Source organism: Oreochromis aureus, linkage group 17 (assembly GCF_013358895.1).
Source record: "Oreochromis aureus strain Israel breed Guangdong linkage group 17, ZZ_aureus, whole genome shotgun sequence".
NCBI classification, from domain to species: domain Eukaryota; kingdom Metazoa; phylum Chordata; class Actinopteri; order Cichliformes; family Cichlidae; genus Oreochromis; species Oreochromis aureus.
In genome coordinates, this window is record NC_052958.1 from 34,975,777 (window position 1) to 34,994,990 (window position 19,214).

Genomic DNA, 19,214 nt, shown 5'->3' on the forward strand with positions numbered 1-19,214 from the left:
CTGGAGGTCAGCCGCTGCTCTGCCGTGTTGTACCTGTTTGTACGTGTTTTTAAGTCTCTTGATGTCATAGTGTCTAACACACACCCTTTATCTCCTCTCTACAGCTGGACCATTGCATCCAGCCTGCCATTATCACCAAAGACATCTGCACGGTCTTTTACTCCCGAGACGCCAAGGTTTCCCCCACCCCGTTCTCTCAAGAACCTCTTTGGGACTGGATACTCCAAACCTCCTGACTGGTAAATCTGGGCTGCTGTACTGTGGCCATCTCTGTCTCACAATCAAAGATATCTGCCCTGTAAACATATTTTTAGGAACACTGACCTCGATCTGCAAACGGTTATTGACAGGTTATCTATTTGATTCTAACTTGGTGTGATTTGTATTAAAGGACCCCTGAGAACAGCTCACGTGCCTCCAGTCCCTCCTGCTCAGACTATGAAAACTTCCCAATGGTTCCCACTCTGGAGACCTCCTACCTTGCGCGGGCTGCAAAGAACAAGTTCCTCAACTTGGTGCCTGATATTGAAGAAATGCGACCAGGGTGAGTAATGCCATATTAACCCAAATACTGTCACTATGACATGTGTCTCACAGACAAAATGTAAGTCGATACTCATGTTCTCTAGTTCAAGCAGAAATGATGTGAATGTGTGAATCTCTGAAGTGAAGTGTGTTCAGCAGCACCACAGGGAACCATGTGTTCATTTTTCTATTCTTATTCTGGAATCAAAACCTCATCTAACTCTCATTGTGTTCATTTTTTTTATTTTATTTTAACATTGTTATTTTTTTTCTTATGCTTTTAATCATTCCACCATGAAGGTTTCTATGAAATGTAACAGAGGGCATTTATTTCTTAATTTTTTTAACCTTATTTTGCACATTAACACATATCTATTAGCAAGGACAGAGACACAGCCACATATGTTGAGTCCAGGATTGTATTTGAGCATCAGGAACAAATAATAAGAGCACATATCAGGAGTACACTGGATAGCTGTTTCTCAAAGGGTTTAATAGAAGGAAAGAAGTTAAAGGGACTACATATTCAAAGGTCTTATTTCTGATACTACCCCATGAAAATATTTGCTCTGTGTGCCGTGCTGCAGCTGCTACATTCGGCTCCGTATTCACTTTTTGGCGCCTACGCCTCTCAAGATGTGTTAATGTAGACAGGCATTAAAAAACTCTGGTCAACCAACCAGCAGTCTGCCTGCTATGTTGTATGTAATGCATGGAAGGAGAGCTACCAACTGTCTGTTTCATATAGTTAAAAAATAAAGCTCTGACGTGACCTCGGGTCAGCCAGCCTGACAGTCAGAGAAACAGAAACGTGCTGGATTGTGGATCTCTGAGCTGCACATCAAAGATGCACCTATGCACAGATCAAATCTCAAAAGTGCAATGTACCTCATATACATGTTGATGTGAAGCGCTGCCAGAGCAAATGTTTTCACTTCATTTGCAGAGGTGTTTTTATTTTGGATTGTGTGCTTATTGTTTGCAATGTATATATATTAGTTTGCAGCTCTTTGCACATATTAATAAAAGGTTCAGCTAACTGATCAAATAAAGTCTGTGCGGTTTAGTTGTTACACTCATATTAATCCAAACGATGGTGTGGCGGCCTGTTCTAGTGTGAACTAAGAGAGGGTTTGAATGTAAGAGAGAGGGGGGAAAAAGGAAAAGGAGACCTAAAATGTAACCCCCTGCACCTCGACTGAGGAGGTGAGTTACATTAGTGCTTCCTCTTTATTAGAAAGCGGTGTGAGTGAATGGTGTATGGTAATCTTGCACCATTGAACTGTTAGTGAATGAGGCAACAATAAAAGTGTGAAACGTGCATTAGCAGATCAAGTGGTGCCTGCTTATTTCCTGCTTTATGTGAGCTTCTGCTGTAGTTTATTATGTGCTTTGTCCTAAGAAACCACCCTTTTACTGTGGCGCACAATAAGATCTCCTGATGTTTGGTGTCATCTTCCTGTGATCTCCTGTGAACAGGTGGATTCATTCACTTCAAGTTTATGTATGTAGCACCAAATGACAGCAGGCGCTGAGCACTGTAAAGACTCTAGAATAATTATGGAGGCACAACATTTAAAGCTCCCATCCCACATACCTAAAAGTTAGTTATATGATAAATAGCCCCGTGTTTGTTTGCTTGATTTGTAAAATGCAAAGTGGTGACTTTTTCTTTTCAAGTACGTCCTCATATGGAGACAGTTGTTTTTTAACGGCATCAAACAAGTCATTGTTTACAAAAATGTACATTTTATTGGGCAGAATGAGGTAAACAGTGAAGAAAAGTATGAGAAAACGGAGCATAGGATCTCCACAGACTATGGCAACTAGAATTATTGTATACATGTGTATGTATTTAGGACTGACACAAACAAAGAATTAATCATACAATGAAGCAATTTCATTTTTAAATGTTTATTTATAAACAGGATAAAACCATTCAAGTACTGAGTCATGAATAAAACAGCAACCTCTGATCTGCAAATTGGGAAACAGAGGATGTCAGTGTATTTTTCGGTGCTAGTTGTCCAAATTGAGTGAGGACTTTACATTTGAATAGATTTGATTACAAGTTATATTTAGTTACAATTGAATGCAGTTCAATTTGATTTAAATCGAGCCAATTCACAACATATAAACTTATACAATATATGGTAAGATAAAGGTTGTGCAATAATACAGAGAAAGCCCCCAACAATTAAATGATCCCCTATGAGCAAGCACTTGGCAACAGAGGGAAGGAAAATCTCCATTTTCGGCAGAACCAGGCTCAGGGAGGGGCGGCCATCTTCCTCCACCGGTTGGGGGTGGGGTAAGAAAATGAAACTAAACTATAGGAAGACAAAGAGGAAAGATGTTCATGATATATATGAAACCTTCCGCTAGCCCTGACTAAAATATTGTTTTTGAAAAGAAAGTATTGTTTCATTCATCCATTTAGAGACCATCTGAACCATTTAAAGTGAAGGATTAAGCCTCAACCTAACCTGATTTAGTACTTTGATTAGCAAAGTACTTTTAAACTCTAATAATTGCTAAGAGTATATCTCTTATCATCAATTGGTCATCTGAGCTGATAGACTTCAGTTAACATTATAACACAGAAGTGATTGTCTGATCACTTAAAACTGCTGGCTAAGGGTAAACGTAAATACAGTAAGATCATAATTCACGTCGGCAGTAATGACACCCGGTTACGCCAATCGGAGGTCACTAAAATCAATATTGAATCGGTGTGTAACTTTGCCAAAACAATGTCGGACTCTGTAGTTTCTCTGGTCCCTCCCCAATCAGACCAGGAGTGACATGTTTTAGCCGCATGTTCTCCTTAAATTGCTGGCTGTCTGAGTGGTGTCCCAGAAACGATGTGGGCTTCATAGATAATTGGCAAACCTTCTGGAGGAAACCTGGTCTTGTTAGGAGAGACGGCATCCATCCCACTTTGGATGGAGCAGCTCTCATTTCTAGAAATATGGACCAATTTATTAAACTCCCAAAATATGACTATCCAGAGTTGGGACCAGGAAGCAGAGTTGCAGTCTTACACGCCTCTCTGCAGCTTCTCTCCTCCTGCTACCCCCCAAAACCCATCTCCATTGAGACTGTGTCAGCTCCCAAACAGACAAAAACAGACTAAAAACCAGCAATAAACAACTTAAACATAAAAAATCACAAAGAAAGAACAATACAGTATCCACATTTGAACCAAAGAGTAAAACAGTGAAATGTGGATTATTAAATATTAGGTCTCTCTCCTCCAAGTCTCTGTTAGTACATGACTTAATAATTGATCAACAAATCGATTTACTCTGCCTTACAGAAACCTGGTTGCACCAGGATGAGTATGTTAGTTTAAATGAATCAACACCCCCGAGTCATTCTAACTACCAGAAACCTCGAAGCACAGGCCGAGGGGGCGGTGTGGCAGCAATTTTTCACACCAGTCTATTAATTAACGAAAGACCAAGACAGACTTTTAATTCATTTGAAAGCCTGATGCTTAGCCTCGTCCACCCCAGCTGTAAAACTCAGAAACCAGTCTTACTTGTTATCATCTATCGTCCACCTGGGCCTTACACAGAGTTTCTCTCTGATTTCTCAGACTTTTTATCTGATTTAGTGCTCAGCTCAGATAAAATAATTATTGTGGGTGATTTTAACATCCATGTAGATGCTAAAAATGACAGCCTCAACATCGCATTTAATCTGTTATTAGACTCAATTGGCTTCTCTCAAAATGTAAAAGAACCCACCCACCACTTTAATCACACTCTAGATCTTGTTTTAACATATGGCATAGAAACTGAACATTTAACAGTGTTTCCTGAAAACCCTCTGCTGTCTGATCATTTCCTGATAACATTTACATTTACAATAATTGATTACACAGCAGTGGAGAGTAGACTTTATCAAAGTAGATGTCTTTCTGAAAGTGCTGTAACTACGTTTAAGTCTTCAATGCCCTGTACCAACATAGAGCAGAGCAGCTATCTGAACGCTACTCCAACAGAGGTCGATTATCTTGTTAATAATTTTACCTCCTCACTACGTACGACTCTGGATACTGTAGCTCCTGTGAAAACTAAGGCCTCAAATCCAAAGTCCCTGACTCCGTGGTATAATTCTCAAACACGTAGCCTAAAGCAGATAACTCGTAAGCTGGAGAGGAAATGGCGTGTCACAAATTTAGAGGATCATCATTTAGCCTGGAGAAATAGTTTGCTACTTTATAAGAAAGCCCTCCATAAAGCCAGAACATCTTACTATTCGTCACTGATTGAAGAAAATAAGAACAACCCCAGGTTTCTCTTCAGCACTGTAGCCAGGCTGACAAAAAGTCAGAGCTCTACTCAGCCAACAATCCCTTTAACGTTAACTAGTAATGACTTCATGAACTTCTTCACAAATAAAATTTTTATCATTAGAGAAAAAATTACCAATAATCATCCCACAGATGTAATATTATCTACAGCTACTTTTAGTACCATCGATGTTAAGTTAAACTCTTTTCTCCAATTGATCTTTCTGAGTTAACTTCAATAATTAATTCCTCCAAACCATCAACGTGTCTTTTAGACCCCATTCCTACAAAACTGCTCAAAGAAGTCCTGCCATTAATTAATTCTTCGATCTTAAATATGATCAACCTATCTCTAATAATCGGCTATGTACCACAGGCCTTCAAGGTGGCTGTAGTTAAACCTTTACTTAAAAAGCCATCTCTAGACCCAGCTGTCTTAGCTAATTATAGGCCAATCTCCAACCTTCCTTTCATATCAAAAATCCTTGAAAGAGTAGTTGTCAAACAGCTAACAGATCATCTGCAGAGGAATGGCTTATTTGAAGCGTTTCAGTCAGGTTTCAGAGCTCATCACAGCACAGAAACAGCTTTAGTGAAGGTTACAAATAATCTTCTTATGGCCTCTGACAGTGGACTCATCTCTGTGCTTGTCCTGCTAGACCTTAGTGCTGCGTTCGATACTGTTGATCATAATATCCTATTAGAGCGATTAGAACATGCTGTAGGTATTACAGGTACTGCACTGCAGTGGTTTGTATCATATCTATCTAATAGACTCCAATTTGTTCAAGTAAATGGAGAGTCCTCTTCACCCACTAAGGTCAATTATGGTGTTCCACAGGGTTCAGTGCTAGGACCAATTCTATTTACATTATACATGCTTCCCTTAGGCAGCATCATTAGAAGACATAGCATAAATTTTCACTGCTATGCAGATGGCACGCAGCTCTATCTATCCATGAAGCCAGGTAACACACACCAATTAGTTAAACTGCAGGAATGTCTTAAAGACATAAAGACCTGGATGGCCGCTAACTTTCTGCTTCTTAATTCAGATAAAACTGAGGTTATTGTACTCGGCCCTGAAAATCTTAGAAATATGGTATCTAAGCAGATTCTTACTCTGGATGGCATTACCTTGGCCTCCAGTAATGCTGTGAGGAACCTTGAGTCATTTTTGACCAGGACATGTCCTTCAATGCACATATTAAACAAATATGTAAGACTGCTTTCTTCCATTTGCGCAACATCTCTAAAATTAGAAATATCCTGTCTCAGAGTGATGCTGAAAAACTAGTTCATGCATTTATTACTTCCAGGCTGGACTACTGTAATTCTTTATTATCAGGATGTCCTAAAACTCACTGAAAAGCCTTCAGCTGATCCAAAATGCTGCAGCAAGGGTACTGACAGGGACTAGAAAGAGAGAACATATTTCTCCTGTTTTGGCTTCCTTCATTGGCTTCCTGTTAAATCCAGAATTGAATTCAAAATCCTGCTCCTCACATACAAGGTCTTAAATAATCAGGCCCCATCTTATCTTAATGACCTTGTAGTACCATATCACCCCATTAGAGCACTTCGCTCTCGCTCTGCAGGCTTACTTGTTGTTCCTAGAGTATTTAAAAGTAGAATGGGAGGCAGAGCCTTCAGTTTTCAGGCCCCTCTTCTGTGGAACCAGCTTCCAGTTTGGATTCGGGAGACAGACACTATCTCTACTTTCAAGATTAGGCTTAAAACTTTCCTTTTGCTAAAGCATATAGTTAGGGCTGGACCAGGTGACCCTGAATCCTCCCTTAGTTGTGCTGCAATAGACGAGGCTGCCGGGGATTCCCATGATGCATTGAGTTTTTCCTTCCAGTCACCTTTCTCACTCACTATGTGTTAATAGACCTCTCTGCATCGAATCATATCTGTTATTAATCTCTGTCTCTCTTCCACAGCATGTCTTTCATCCTGTTTTTCTTCTTTCACCCCAACCGGTCTCAGCAGATGGCCGCCCCTCCCTGAGCCTGGTTCTGCCGGAGGTTTCTTCCTGTTAAACGGAGTTTTTCCTTCCCACTGTCGCCAAAGTGCTTGCTCATAGGGGTCATATGATTGTTGGGTTTTCTCTGTATTTATTATTGTGCTATCTACTGTACAATATAAAGCGCCTTGAGGCGACTTTTGTTGTGATTTGGCGCTATATAAATAAAATTGAATTGAATTGAATTGAATTGATCAGAAACTGTTTATTCCATGAGGTGGACAGCAGGAATAAAACAAACCAGATACTAAGAAAAAAGTATACAATGAAATATTCTCAATATGCTAAAATTCCCACTGAGACTAGATAAGATTATTCTAAAACTGGTAAAAATACAATTCTCTTCATGCACAAAAATTCCACCCAGTCCCACAACCCAGGACGAATATTCCTTGTGTGTTCTTGAGCTGGACAGAAATTCCTCTTGCTGAGCGGGGTCCACGCCAGTCTCGTGCCAGGCAGACGAGTAGGCTCCTGTCCCACTCTCGTCCGTCCACTGGGCCCATCATATCCCAGCACAGTTCGCATTCTGCATTGGAGTCCGTCGCTTGATGCCACAGCGGCTGCCCTCATGTCATCACCTGTAAGTAAAAACAAATAGGAGCCAGAACCCTCATCCCGGCAGCTGCCCTGGCTTATAGCCATGGCGACCCTCTCCCAACACGGCTGCACCCAGTGAACAACAGTGAGACACTACTCACAAATGCAGGCAGTGGTATACATCTGCCCTGATGTCGATCACACGGGTTGTCTCCTACTGTTGCCGTTCCTACTGTCGGGACTGGGTCACCACATCATGCTGACCGGTCTCCAGACGAGGCGTCGCACCCCCACGATCACGCAGCGGCTCCCTTTTCCACCTGACCTTCATGCATTTCTCTTCCAATCTGGAGCCTATCTCCTTCCAGTTCTCAGCTTGCTTCCTTTTAATAAGTCCTTTAAACAGCTAAAAGGACACCTCTGGACACACCCATGCCTCAGCATGGTGATCACTATCAGCAAATTTGTCCCATGCCCAGCCAATCCACAGTGGATTAAAAGAATGTAAAATTACACACTAAAAATATGTGATACAAACACAGTAAAATCATCCGAATAAAAAATATACTCACAAATAAACACTAAAATCAGAAAAAAAAAATAATATAAACGATAAGTACAAATTTCTACTGTATAAAACTTACATGCATCACCAACTGAAACTTTTATGTTAACGTTTCAATCTCCAGCCTAACCTCATTTAATTTTGCTTAGCAAAGTACTTTTCAACTCTAATAATTAGTAAGAGTATATTTCTTATCATGTATTGGTCATCTGACCTGAGAAACCTCAATTAACATTATAACACAGGAGTGATTGTCTCTAAAAATGGGCTCCTGCACACTTGCAGACATTTGATGAATGATTTGATTAAAGCTGTGAAAACATTACTGATAACCTTCATGTGATATTACATTAAAGCCAATTTTCTATTACAATCAGGGACTTTTCTAACTGACCTCCAACCTTTGAGCAGTAGTGTGTACTGTATGCTTGTATGTAACTGTATCTGACCTGGATTTTATCACCAGTTTCAAATAAGAATTTGCTTTAAAGTCTGTCTTTAAATACAAATGAAGTTAAACTTTAGCAAGGCTGATGGTAAAGTGGCCCTAACAAGTCCACTTTGTTGCGTGCTCTACGACTTTCTCCTATCAGAGCTGTTTAACAAGTCCACTTTATACATGCTTATTAATCTATCACGCTTATCAGTGGCTCATGGTTGCTTAAAGCCTATGTCTGAACTTGAGCACAGAGGCAGAGCATCATTCAATCCTACCTGCTGCCTATCTTGGCAGCAGCTCAAGGACGACAAACTCCACTTTCTCTGCATCAAGACAGCTCATAACTTTTTAACAGTCTCTCCTGATAGTCTCATATCATCTGCGCTAATCAATAACCATACACTATAATTACAATGTAGACTACAGCTCAAAAGTCTGAGGTGAATTAGAAATGTCTTGTTTTCTGAATAGACTCAAATTTGGTTTCAGGTTGAATCACAGCAATTGATCAAAATAATCATATAAATGCTTAATATTAACACTGATCACAAATCATGAATGGTTTTTAATAGAATATCTACATAGGTGTTCAGAGAGCCATTTTCAGCAATAATCCCTCCTGTGTTCAGTGGTACATTGTCTTATCTAATGCAAGCTTAAAGCATTAAAAGCCTAACTTATCACTCAAAACAGCTTTTTAAAAGAGATTTTAGCACAAACTGAAACTATTGTGGTGATTAAAGAAACAATAAATGTGTCTGGATCATCCCAGCTTTTGTTTTTAACCTCATTAAACCAAGTTTACATTTTCCTCTAAAAGGGCTGCAACACCCAGCTGCACAAAACCTTCACTTTTTTTAACAGTTTCACTCTTTGAATAATTTTCATTTCCTACAATCAGAATTCTCCAATAGATTTTTAGAAGAAATTAATTTTCTTTCATGTTAACGTTTCAATCTCCAGCCTAACCTCATTTAATTTTGCTTAGCAAAGTACTTTTCAACTCTAACAATTAGTAAGAGTATATTTCTTATCATCTATTGGTCATCTGACCTGAGAAACCTCAATTAACATTATAACACAGGAGTGACTGTCTCTAAAAATGGGCTCCTGCACACTTGCAGACATTTTTCCATCACAACTTATGGATGATGAATGATTTGATTAAAGCTGTGAAAACATTACTGATAACCTTCATGTGATATTACATTAAAGCCAATTTTCTATTACAATCAGGGACTTTTCTAACTGACCTCCAACCTTTGAGCAGTAGTGTGTACTGTATGCTTGTATGTAACTGTATCTGACCTGGATTTTATCACCAGTTTCAAATAAGAATTTGCTTTAAAGTCTGTCTTTAAATACAAATGAAGTTAAACTTTAGCAAGGCTGATGGTAAAGTGGCCCTAACAAGTCCACTTTGTTGCGTGCTCTACGACTTTCTCCTATCAGAGCTGTTTAACAAGTCCACTTTATACATGCTTATTAATCTATCACGCTTATCAGTGGCTCATGGATGCTTAAAGCCTATGTCTGAACTTGAGCACAGAGGCAGAGCATCATTCAATCCTACCTGCTGCCTATCTTGGCAGCAGCTCAAGGATGACAAACTCCACTTTCTCTGCATCAAGACAGCTCATAACTTTTTAACAGTCTCTCCTGATAGTCTCATATCATCTGCGCTAATCAATAACCATACACTATAATTACAATGTAGACTACAGCTCAAAAGTCTGAGGTGAATTAGAAATGTCTTGTTTTCTGAATAGACTCAAATTTGGTTTCAGGTTGAATCACAGCAATTGATCAAAATAATCATATAAATGCTTAATATTAACACTGATCACAAATCATGAATGGTTTTTAATAGAATATCTACATAGGTGTTCAGAGAGCCATTTTCAGCAATAATCCCTCCTGTGTTCAGTGGTACATTGTCTTATCTAATGCAAGCTTAAAGCATTAAAAGCCTAACTTATCACTCAAAACAGCTTTTTAAAAGAGATTTTAGCACAAACTGAAACTATTGTGGTGATTAAAGAAACAATAAATGTGTCTGGATCATCCCAGCTTTTGTTTTTAACCTCATTAAACCAAGTTTACATTTTCCTCTAAAGGGGTTGCAACACCCAGCTGCACAAAACCTTCACTTTTTTAACAGTTTCACTCTTTGAATAATTTTCATTTCTACAATAAATGTGTCTGGATCATCCCAGCTTGATACCTGGAATATTTTTTGTTTCATACAATAAGAGTTATCCAATAGGTTTTCATAATGAAATGCTGGTTAAATAACATTAATTTTGCCACATTAGTGTTTGAATTAAATCCAATAAATGTATATGTATATACTCCAAACCTGTGGCATACTCAGCTGTGCCATCCAATAAAACTGAAGTAATTTTAACTCTTGTATGGTGTTCGTATTTTTGTTACTCAGCCAGTGTTCATGGGTCTGGTGCACCCGCTAGAGTTTTGGCTTTCCAATTAACACTATCAAACAATTTTATGTTAAATTACTCAACAGATGTTTACTTCATCCCAATTACGAGCCATGTGAACAGCAAACATGGTTAATTCTTTCCCTTTCCCTTTGTTCGATCACATTTATGAATTAACGTGCTTCTCGTTTTATTTTTATAAAATGTTATAAAAAAAATAAAATCAGTTATAATCAAGTGTAAATATCTTTATACCATATTTTGCAGGTTTTGATGGTATATACTGCCTAAAGGGGCAACGGCGTCTAAATGGCATGGGTCTCACAGACCCGAACACCATACAAGGGTTAAAGATTCTGTTCATCAGCAGAGTAGTTTTCAGTCTTATGCTAATGTCATACCTGAAAAGTTTATTTTAATGTAGATTATCCTTTTGACAGGAGTGTGTAATGTGTTTTCGTACTCACAGGTTTTGCCTTCTGCCTTCTGGTACCTTGGTTGATACACCCTTTGCTCTGCCCCATCATGTGTCCTCTCCTCTGGTTTCCGCTGACATAATGGAACCAGCTCCTTCCCTGTTTCTGCCTTGAGTTGAAATCGAAATCATTATAGATGTAAGATAAATCAGGAAACGTCTTCAAGCTGTAACTACTGTTAATATTTTCAGACTTATTCTAGCCCTTTAAACTTACTGGATTTGAGGAGAAGGTATATTTGGTGTGACAACATAACACAGTAATAGTTTTATCCAAGATTAAATCACGGAGTCAAATCAAAGTTTGTTACCAAAACTATTATTAAACACAGTTATGTATCACATATTATAACTTTCTAAATGTTTCATATTACATTCAGAAAATGCATTTTGAAAAATGCATTTTGAAAAATGCATATCTGTTTGGCAACATCAACTAGTTTATTCAAAATACTAGCATTTTGTTACTACAAAATAAAGTCTTAACTCTTTCACTGAATTATTGACACATCATTTTACTAAAAGGAATTACAAATGAAAATTATTCAGTACAAAATGAAAATACATTTAAAGAGTCTGATTACAGCAAAAAAACTGACATACCATCATAACTTTTTTTCCAGTGTAGCTAAATAAAAAAGTGGTTTACTTGGAAAAACATTGCTGGGGAAATAATTTTAGCCATTTCCTAACACTGTACAGGAAATCTGAAAAGAAAAAGATCAGCAAAAACAGTAGATTGGTCTTACCTCTTCAGAGGTGTCCTCAGAAGTGTGATCAGACCTGCTCTCCTGCAGATATGGTGCTGTTATGCAGCAATGTCATAGCAACCAGAATTCCAAAATCCCAGTGATGTTTACTAGACAGGACCACTCTCTGGTCCTGTAACAGCAGGAATTTAACTACAAACCCTCATCGCTCCCATCAGTCTTGGTCCTTCTGCACTGCAGCAGAGGAGGATTAAAGTAGTTTAAGCACTTTTTATTCCCAAACTGCTGATTTGTGGACCCTGGGATAAATATTTAGACCTTCATATGTTTTAGTTTGCAGGAGTGTGCTGATTAAAATGTTTAAAACCTTTGTCTCCATCTCATCCTAAACATTTTACCAGTATGTATAAGCAGGAACAAAAGACAGCTAGCAATTATGAAGCCACATATTAACATACACTAGACTTCAGTGAACATGTTTATGTATAAATTCACACAGTTCTAGTTTTTTATTCACTTGACAGGCAGCTAAGTATCTTGAATGACCATCCCTCAATATGCACTTTATAAAAGCCTAAATGTTGATTCTGTTTATCTGGACATAATGTTTTCAATGAGAAAAGTTTCTGATCCAAGTGACTTGTTCAGTCTCTGATTTACTTACCTGGATGACTGAGAACGCATCAAGACACTTTATAAAAGCTTGCATAACATGGGTGTTTTTCCTTCTTTAACTTTTTGTGAGGGTGGGTACTTTTGCCTTTATTGGACAGTGCAGCAGTAAAGGAAGTGGAGGTGACATGTAGCCAAGGGCCAGGGTCAGACTGGAACACAGGCTGCTGGATTGTGCCATATGACCACTTCTTCAAACAGTGAGCTAGCTTGACAGTAACATAAAAATTCTGATTGTATTTCCCTCCTACACACACAAACTGAAGTCAAAGTCAAGCATGTGTTACTTTGTCTTTTTGATGATCTTTAATGTGTACATGCTGTTGTGCATATTAATTTTGACATTTCCCAAAACAGAAACACAAACAACTTTTATTCTGAATAAATATGTGTGATGGCCCTTAGTCCTCTATATCCACTTACAGGTTATTGTGACTATTTAGATTAGGGGAGTGGCTTATTTAGAGTAATATTTGTCACTGTGCTTAAATGTTTAACTGAAGGTAAATAAGGAGCTCAGCAATCACTTTCTGTCTCTCTCTCTCTTCCAGATCATTTGTTTTCTTGGGTTTTTCTTTTTTTTAATTTTTGTTTTAAACAAACTTGGTTCACAGCACAGGAACACCCATCGACACACTCCGCACACTGGTCCTCAGCTTTTCAGATGCCATTTATTTCCATTATACAGAAGAAAAGACAAACATTTCAAACAAAGACAGTCAGAACATCTTTCCTGTGCCAGAATGTGTGAAATATAACTTAACATGACAAGAATCAATGTCTACACCATCAATATCCTCACTTTAACTGTCTGTAATGCATTGAGCGTAGCAACAGGAAAATTGCCTGCATATGCACTGAAATTATTACTGATTGTGCTGTTGCATAATCTACTAAAAATATATAGGCAATTCTTCTTCTAGAGAACTTGCTGGGCGTGTAATCATTATACTGAAATCATAAAAATTAGATGTTGTGATAAGAAAGACATTTGTGCCATGCACAACTAACCAATGGGCATATCTTCTGCATGTGTGATTAAAAGAGAGAGAAACAGAGAAGGGACATGTTTTTGGTTTTTTTAATAAGAATTGAATTTGCTCATGTGCATACACAGGAAGTGATTTCACAGTGAAAGTAACAGGGGAGGGCAGAATGAAGGCGAGCGTTACCAGAAAGAGGACAGCAGCATCAGTTGCAAAGGTTGACAGCCAGTGTGATCTCAGCCTCAAGATCCCAGGTGAGATAAGCAGGAACTGTTATGTAACTATACATCTGTACTCAAGGGTCAAAGGGGGGAGGTTACCAGCCTTCTAGTGGAACTGTTCTCTTATGCAGCTGATGCTAGATGATCTTTATACTTGATGTTTGTATCTCTACATCTCTGTATCCTCAGAGATCAGCATAGCAGAGGGGACCGCTCAGGTGACCAGACCCTCTGGACAGGTTAACAAGGCTGACACGATGGAGGGAGAGAATAACACCTGCTGCATTTGTTTTGTGCCTAGTGAGACTGGTGTGCATGCCGTGTGTGTGAAATACAATGGTACACCTGGTTCAAATTTCACATACAATTATACAGTAGCAGTTTTTGACACAGGCGGTTGCCTGGGGTGGTATCACAGGCATCGAAAAAAAAAAATTGCTCGTACTCATGCTGCCCCGACGTCATGGGGATGGGGATGGCATAGGCACCAATTTCTCTGGGGAGTGTTCACACCCAGGGCGCCAGCATCCTGCTGTCTGGAGCATGCTTGAGTGTTTTTCTGAGATTACTCGGAGCTCACTTAGAGATGTTGCATTCTTTATCTAAAGAGAAAAATATATATTACACACATACATACACATGCACAAGTGACATCCTTCGCATGCTGTCTATTAATGTGCAATTTAACACAGTCTTGGATTACACAATCAGTAACCATTTCAGGCATCAGTTAGTTACCAAGATTATGTTAAGTGGATAACTAAAATTAAATGTAGATTTTTGCATTTATTGGTGTTTGTCATAATCATAACATCACAAATTTACCTCTAGTAGAGCCTTCTTGATTTCTTCATCTGGTATATCATCAATTGGTGCCTCGAATGTCTTGTCTTTTCCAACAAGGTACATAAAGAAGTTTGGAGATAAACAACATGGCCCTGGACCACCATGGACAATGGAAACTGCAATCATTCTTCCAATGTAGAAATATTCATTTTCATCTGCAGCTAAAGATAAAGACATTACATTATAATAAAGTAATTTTGACCATGGAAAAAAATGTGAAAAAAATAGATACCTTTACTATGAAATGTGAGATATTTGGCATAGTCCTTTCCTTCGAATACTCTTCTCGTTCTTATGGCTTCCATCCAATGTGTCTATTACCTCTTCAGCCAGCCCCACGTCATCAGAGAATTTCACCATCATGCCAGAGTTGGGACTATATGAAGACCTTCTGAAGCCTCGGTAGGCACCATCCCAGACATTGGCTTGGTTAATGTTGAATCTGCTACAGGAGGTTTTGTTGATCTTCAGAGCCAGATTTGAGATGACATCTGCAGCTGTCAATCCATCAAGTTCATCACTGTAGAATGAGTCAGTGATAAGCAACTAAATATTTACACTATTTACACTTGATGTATTTTTTTTTTGTTTAATATCTTTTAAGTAATTTTTCTTGCTTTATCAATTGGCCTTTTTCTGTTAATTTGCTTTAAAAAGCAAAATAGTAATCTGAAGAACAATCATCAGCAACCAAATAATTTTAAGAATCTTTTTTTTCTGAATACAATCATCAGCAGAATAACTTCACAGGAACAGTTAAGCTATGTTTGCTCCTGTAAAAGGTTAGGATCAAAAATAGCAGCAGTATCCAGCACTATTTTTAGTAAACAAATATTTGATAAATAGGTTAACTGCAAGTCACACACTATGGGTTTATTGTACTTATTCAAGATATGAAAATTACCAGTTTTCCTTTTGCAACTCCTCTCCCTCAGTATCTGAAGAACTGCTGTCAATAACGACAGGTGCATAGATATTGGTATACATACTGTGAAAGAAGAGTAAAAACAGAAGATTAAAATACATTTTATGTAATAGTAATTCTGGCTCTACATTTGGCTGGGTTGGGCCTGAAGTACTTCACCATGACTGAATTTGCTCAAGTTATGGATTAGATAGAGAGCCTCTATAATTAAAAAAAAAACAACAACAACAACAACAAAAAACGGTTTCACTGAGCTTATTACTTTATAATTATTTTCAAGATATATCATTTTATATTTTTTAAATTTTAGAATCACAATCAGAATCATAATACTTCACTGATCCCTAGGGGAAATCATGTAATTTTATAACTTAAGACTAACTTGTAACTTGTAGTATGTTCTCCTGATGTGGATGCCATTTGAAATTCTGTACCTGTCAATGGAAAATTGTATTTAGTAGTCAGTATAATCTTTTAATGATATAAGTTTCCATATATGCTTAGAGGTGTATAATTGATTGTGTAGTGATAGGATGTGTGATCTGTAGAAGGCTGCAAGGACTTTTATGTGCATTCCAGAGTGTTCTGCCATTCACCCCCCCCACATCCTAGGAGCATGGGAAAGGTTGTACCTTCTTTTATTGTTTTACAGTAGGATAAACGTAGCTATGTCAGTTTTAGTCTAAGTGCCTTTTTTACATATAGATGAACTGTTGGATTTTCCAGACCAGCAGGTTTAGGGAAGTCGTTTATGGGGTCACACACACACACACAGACACCTAAACATCCACATTCCAATGTAAGGAACAAACACCCACTGATGTATAAATAAAGACCAGGGCAGTCTCAGAGTGCGTGTCAGAGAGCCCTCACTCTCACTGCGGGTGCTCTGTGCTGCCCTTGTATACAAGTAAAACTGTGTTTCTCCTCTCTGATTCTCAACTGAAGAAGTGCTTTAGAATACATCTCTTGACATTTGTTTTGGTCCTCCGAGCTGGATCAGAAACATCAGAACTGTTATCTGTGACTCTGCGGTAGGATCTGGCGGACTGAGTCCTGACGCCGTGGGAAGCCAGCATCGAAATCTGTGCACAGCCCTTTTAGAATTTGGGTCTGGACCGGTGTTTATAGTCTGGTCCACGGCGGTGGGATTCAGTCTGATGATCCGAACCACCAGTAAGACGTCTGAGGGTGAGAAACACTATTTTGATATATAAAACAGCCGCAAAGGTTTAAAGAGACACGTAAAATAGGTTAGAGGTAGCTGTAATTACTGCGTAACAAATTAAAATAGGTTAGGATTCGCCGTAACGAACCGAATTAGACTTAGGTTTTAGAGGTAGCCGTAATTACTTCGTAACAAATTGTAAAAGCGCGCAAATGTCTGTGTGAGTGTCTGGAAGTAAGTTGATTTTACAGCACAATACGCTGCTGAACTACTTCCATTTTTATTTTATTTTATTTTTATTTTATTTTTATTTTTGCTTGAGGCTCACGTACTGGTGACAAAGGAGAACGGTTGAGCTTTGTCTCATAAAACTGATACCGCTTCACCTTTAGGGTGGAAGTCGAAGGCCGTATCAGTGAACCACTCTGAAGTCAAGCGTGCCAGTGACGGCCCAGCAAAATCTTTGAAAATGGGGAATAAACGAGTAAAATTAACACCTGATGAGGAATGGTTAGAAAAACAACAAACCGGAGCAGGTAAAATCAGTGCAAATAGGTGGAGAAATCCACAACAAGCAAAGAACCGCAGATTCTTTAGATTGCCCAACAACAGCCTGTGCTCCAGACCATTAATTTAACCAGTTGTTAACAGTAATCTAAATTAAGCTTAGGGTTGCTCAAATTCAGTACCATGACATATGAGATAAAGTAAATTAGGTAAATATTTAAACTAATGAAGTGCATAGAGGCACTTGACCTGTTTTAGACTGTCATCCTAAGATATAGAGCACACCTATGACAACAACTAATATGCTGAACCCTGTATGAAACAGCTGAAAACTACATGATGGAGAAGCTGAATTGAATATGATTGTACAAGTCTTTGCCACTGTGGGGAAAAGCACGCCACTACGGTGTGAGGTTGCGTTGCGGTCTCTTCTGAGCTGATGAGCAAGCTACACATTTTCAGATCGGGAGCTGGCTGAGAACTCATCAAAGAGAGGGAAACAAAACTATGATAACTATGATAACTTGAGTGTGCAGCGTTTGCGTGAGCAGTTTTCCTGTATCTTGACTCATGTATGTAGAGTGTTCATAGCATCAGCATCATGTTTCTGTTTATTTGTTTTGTTGGGTTGAAAACTAACTAGATAAACTTGTGATCATACTTATGGATCACCATCATCAGCCATATGTTTTATTTATGCAGATGAAAAAGTGAGTGTGAATGTGCCTGACGTCGCAGTGTGTGTGTGTGTGCGCTGTGAAAAGTAAAGCAAAGTAAAAAGGAGTAAAAAAGAGACAAAATTTACATTGTAGATGAAAAATAATCATAGGGAAAAGGTTTTGTGTTTATCAGCCAAGAACAATTACAATGTCATTTTCTGCTTTTAAGAAAGGAGAGTTCAAAAAACAGAGAGAGAGAGATGTGTGTTGGTTAAGCAGTGATGATAATAATGAAAATGTCTTAGTTTTGTCACTTTCAGATGAAAAGCAGACCTGAATCAATTTTCCACTTGCAGCGGTTGGAAGAAAGTTATAGTTTAACATCACTGGAAACATTCAGGCCAAGTTTCTGGCTGATTTATTTACAGCACCGTGTGCCTCATCCTCACAAGCGAGCTCTCACTCCTCCCTGAAGACAAGTAATGCAGTTCCAAAGAGCAATAACATGGCAGATAAAGAGACAGAAGCAAAGTCCTGAGCAAAGAGTCCCAGCAAGCAGCAGCAGTGTGGACAAACAGCATCGGAGAAGAAAAGCAAACCCATCATCCTGACTGATTGGATGATGGGTTTGATGTTGGAGGTTGACATTTGCCACCTTTGGAGAAAATGGCAAGAAAAGACAGTGGAACACAGGACAAAGCTGGAGAAGAACTGCCGGCTGTTGGACTGTTGAAGTGGGAGAGGACAACAGAGTGAGAGGAGGTAAGAACACAGAGAGTGCTGTTGTTTAATGTGGGAAATCAAAATTTGGGTTAGCAAACCTGGGGAAAAGAAAACTGACTGCTTAAGTGGAAAATTGAGAAGGAATCTGAAACACTGCAAAAAGAAACATATATAAAATCACACACACAAGCAGAACATGCATTAACCCTACTAACACAAACAAAGGAAAGCTCATGAAGATTAGGCAGCATCTTGAGCATGTGAGTCTGTTTATCATCTTGTCCAAGTCACCTCGTGTGATGAAAAGACCAGTGGACTCATAGCACATTAGTTAAAAAATGATCAATTAATAGCAGAGAAGTGTGTAGGAAAGGCAGCTTTAAGAACATGCCCTGCTGGAGATGCAGCTCCAGAGACATTGATTAAACCTGCCTAATAACAAACACACATGGAATGAAAATCAGCTTGTTATCTCTCATCAGTGTT

The 19,214-nt window shown here is 38.6% G+C and overlaps 2 protein-coding genes and 1 long non-coding RNA gene across 3 annotated transcripts in view; 2 read left to right on the forward strand and 1 right to left on the reverse strand.

Moving 5' to 3' along the window:
* LOC116326133 (filamin-A-like) lies at positions 1–14,481 on the forward strand. The gene is made up of 5 exons (XM_039600701.1): positions 1–6; positions 105–239; positions 392–544; positions 13,811–13,933; positions 14,090–14,481. The coding sequence occupies exons 3-5, from the start codon at positions 439–441 to the stop codon at positions 14,449–14,451; spliced, it is 591 nt and encodes a 196-aa protein (XP_039456635.1). The 5' UTR covers positions 1–6; positions 105–239; positions 392–438; the 3' UTR covers positions 14,452–14,481.
* Positions 13,345–19,214, reverse strand: part of LOC116313819 (NXPE family member 3-like) — a 27,316-nt gene continuing 21,446 nt past the window's right edge. The window contains exons 7-11 of the transcript XR_005608765.1: positions 16,054–16,105; positions 15,651–15,734; positions 14,979–15,266; positions 14,726–14,907; positions 13,345–14,502 (exon numbers count right to left, since the gene is read on the reverse strand). The gene's annotated coding sequence lies outside the window, so the exon portion shown is untranslated. The remainder of the gene's footprint in view (positions 14,503–14,725; positions 14,908–14,978; positions 15,267–15,650; positions 15,735–16,053; positions 16,106–19,214) is intronic.
* Positions 16,098–19,214, forward strand: part of LOC120433801 — a 7,596-nt gene continuing 4,479 nt past the window's right edge. The window contains exon 1 of the long non-coding RNA XR_005608766.1: positions 16,098–16,405. This is a non-coding gene — a long non-coding RNA (uncharacterized LOC120433801). The remainder of the gene's footprint in view (positions 16,406–19,214) is intronic.

Coding starts and splice junctions, on each gene's coding strand:
- LOC116326133 (XM_039600701.1), top strand. CDS start 439: ATGAAAACTTCCCAATGGTTCCCACTCTGGAGACCTCCTACCTTGCGC. Junction 545..13,810: donor ATTGAAGAAATGCGACCAGG/GTGAGTAATGCC, acceptor GTGCATACACAG/GAAGTGATTTCACAGTGAAA. Junction 13,934..14,089: donor TCTCAGCCTCAAGATCCCAG/GTGAGATAAGCA, acceptor CTGTATCCTCAG/AGATCAGCATAGCAGAGGGG.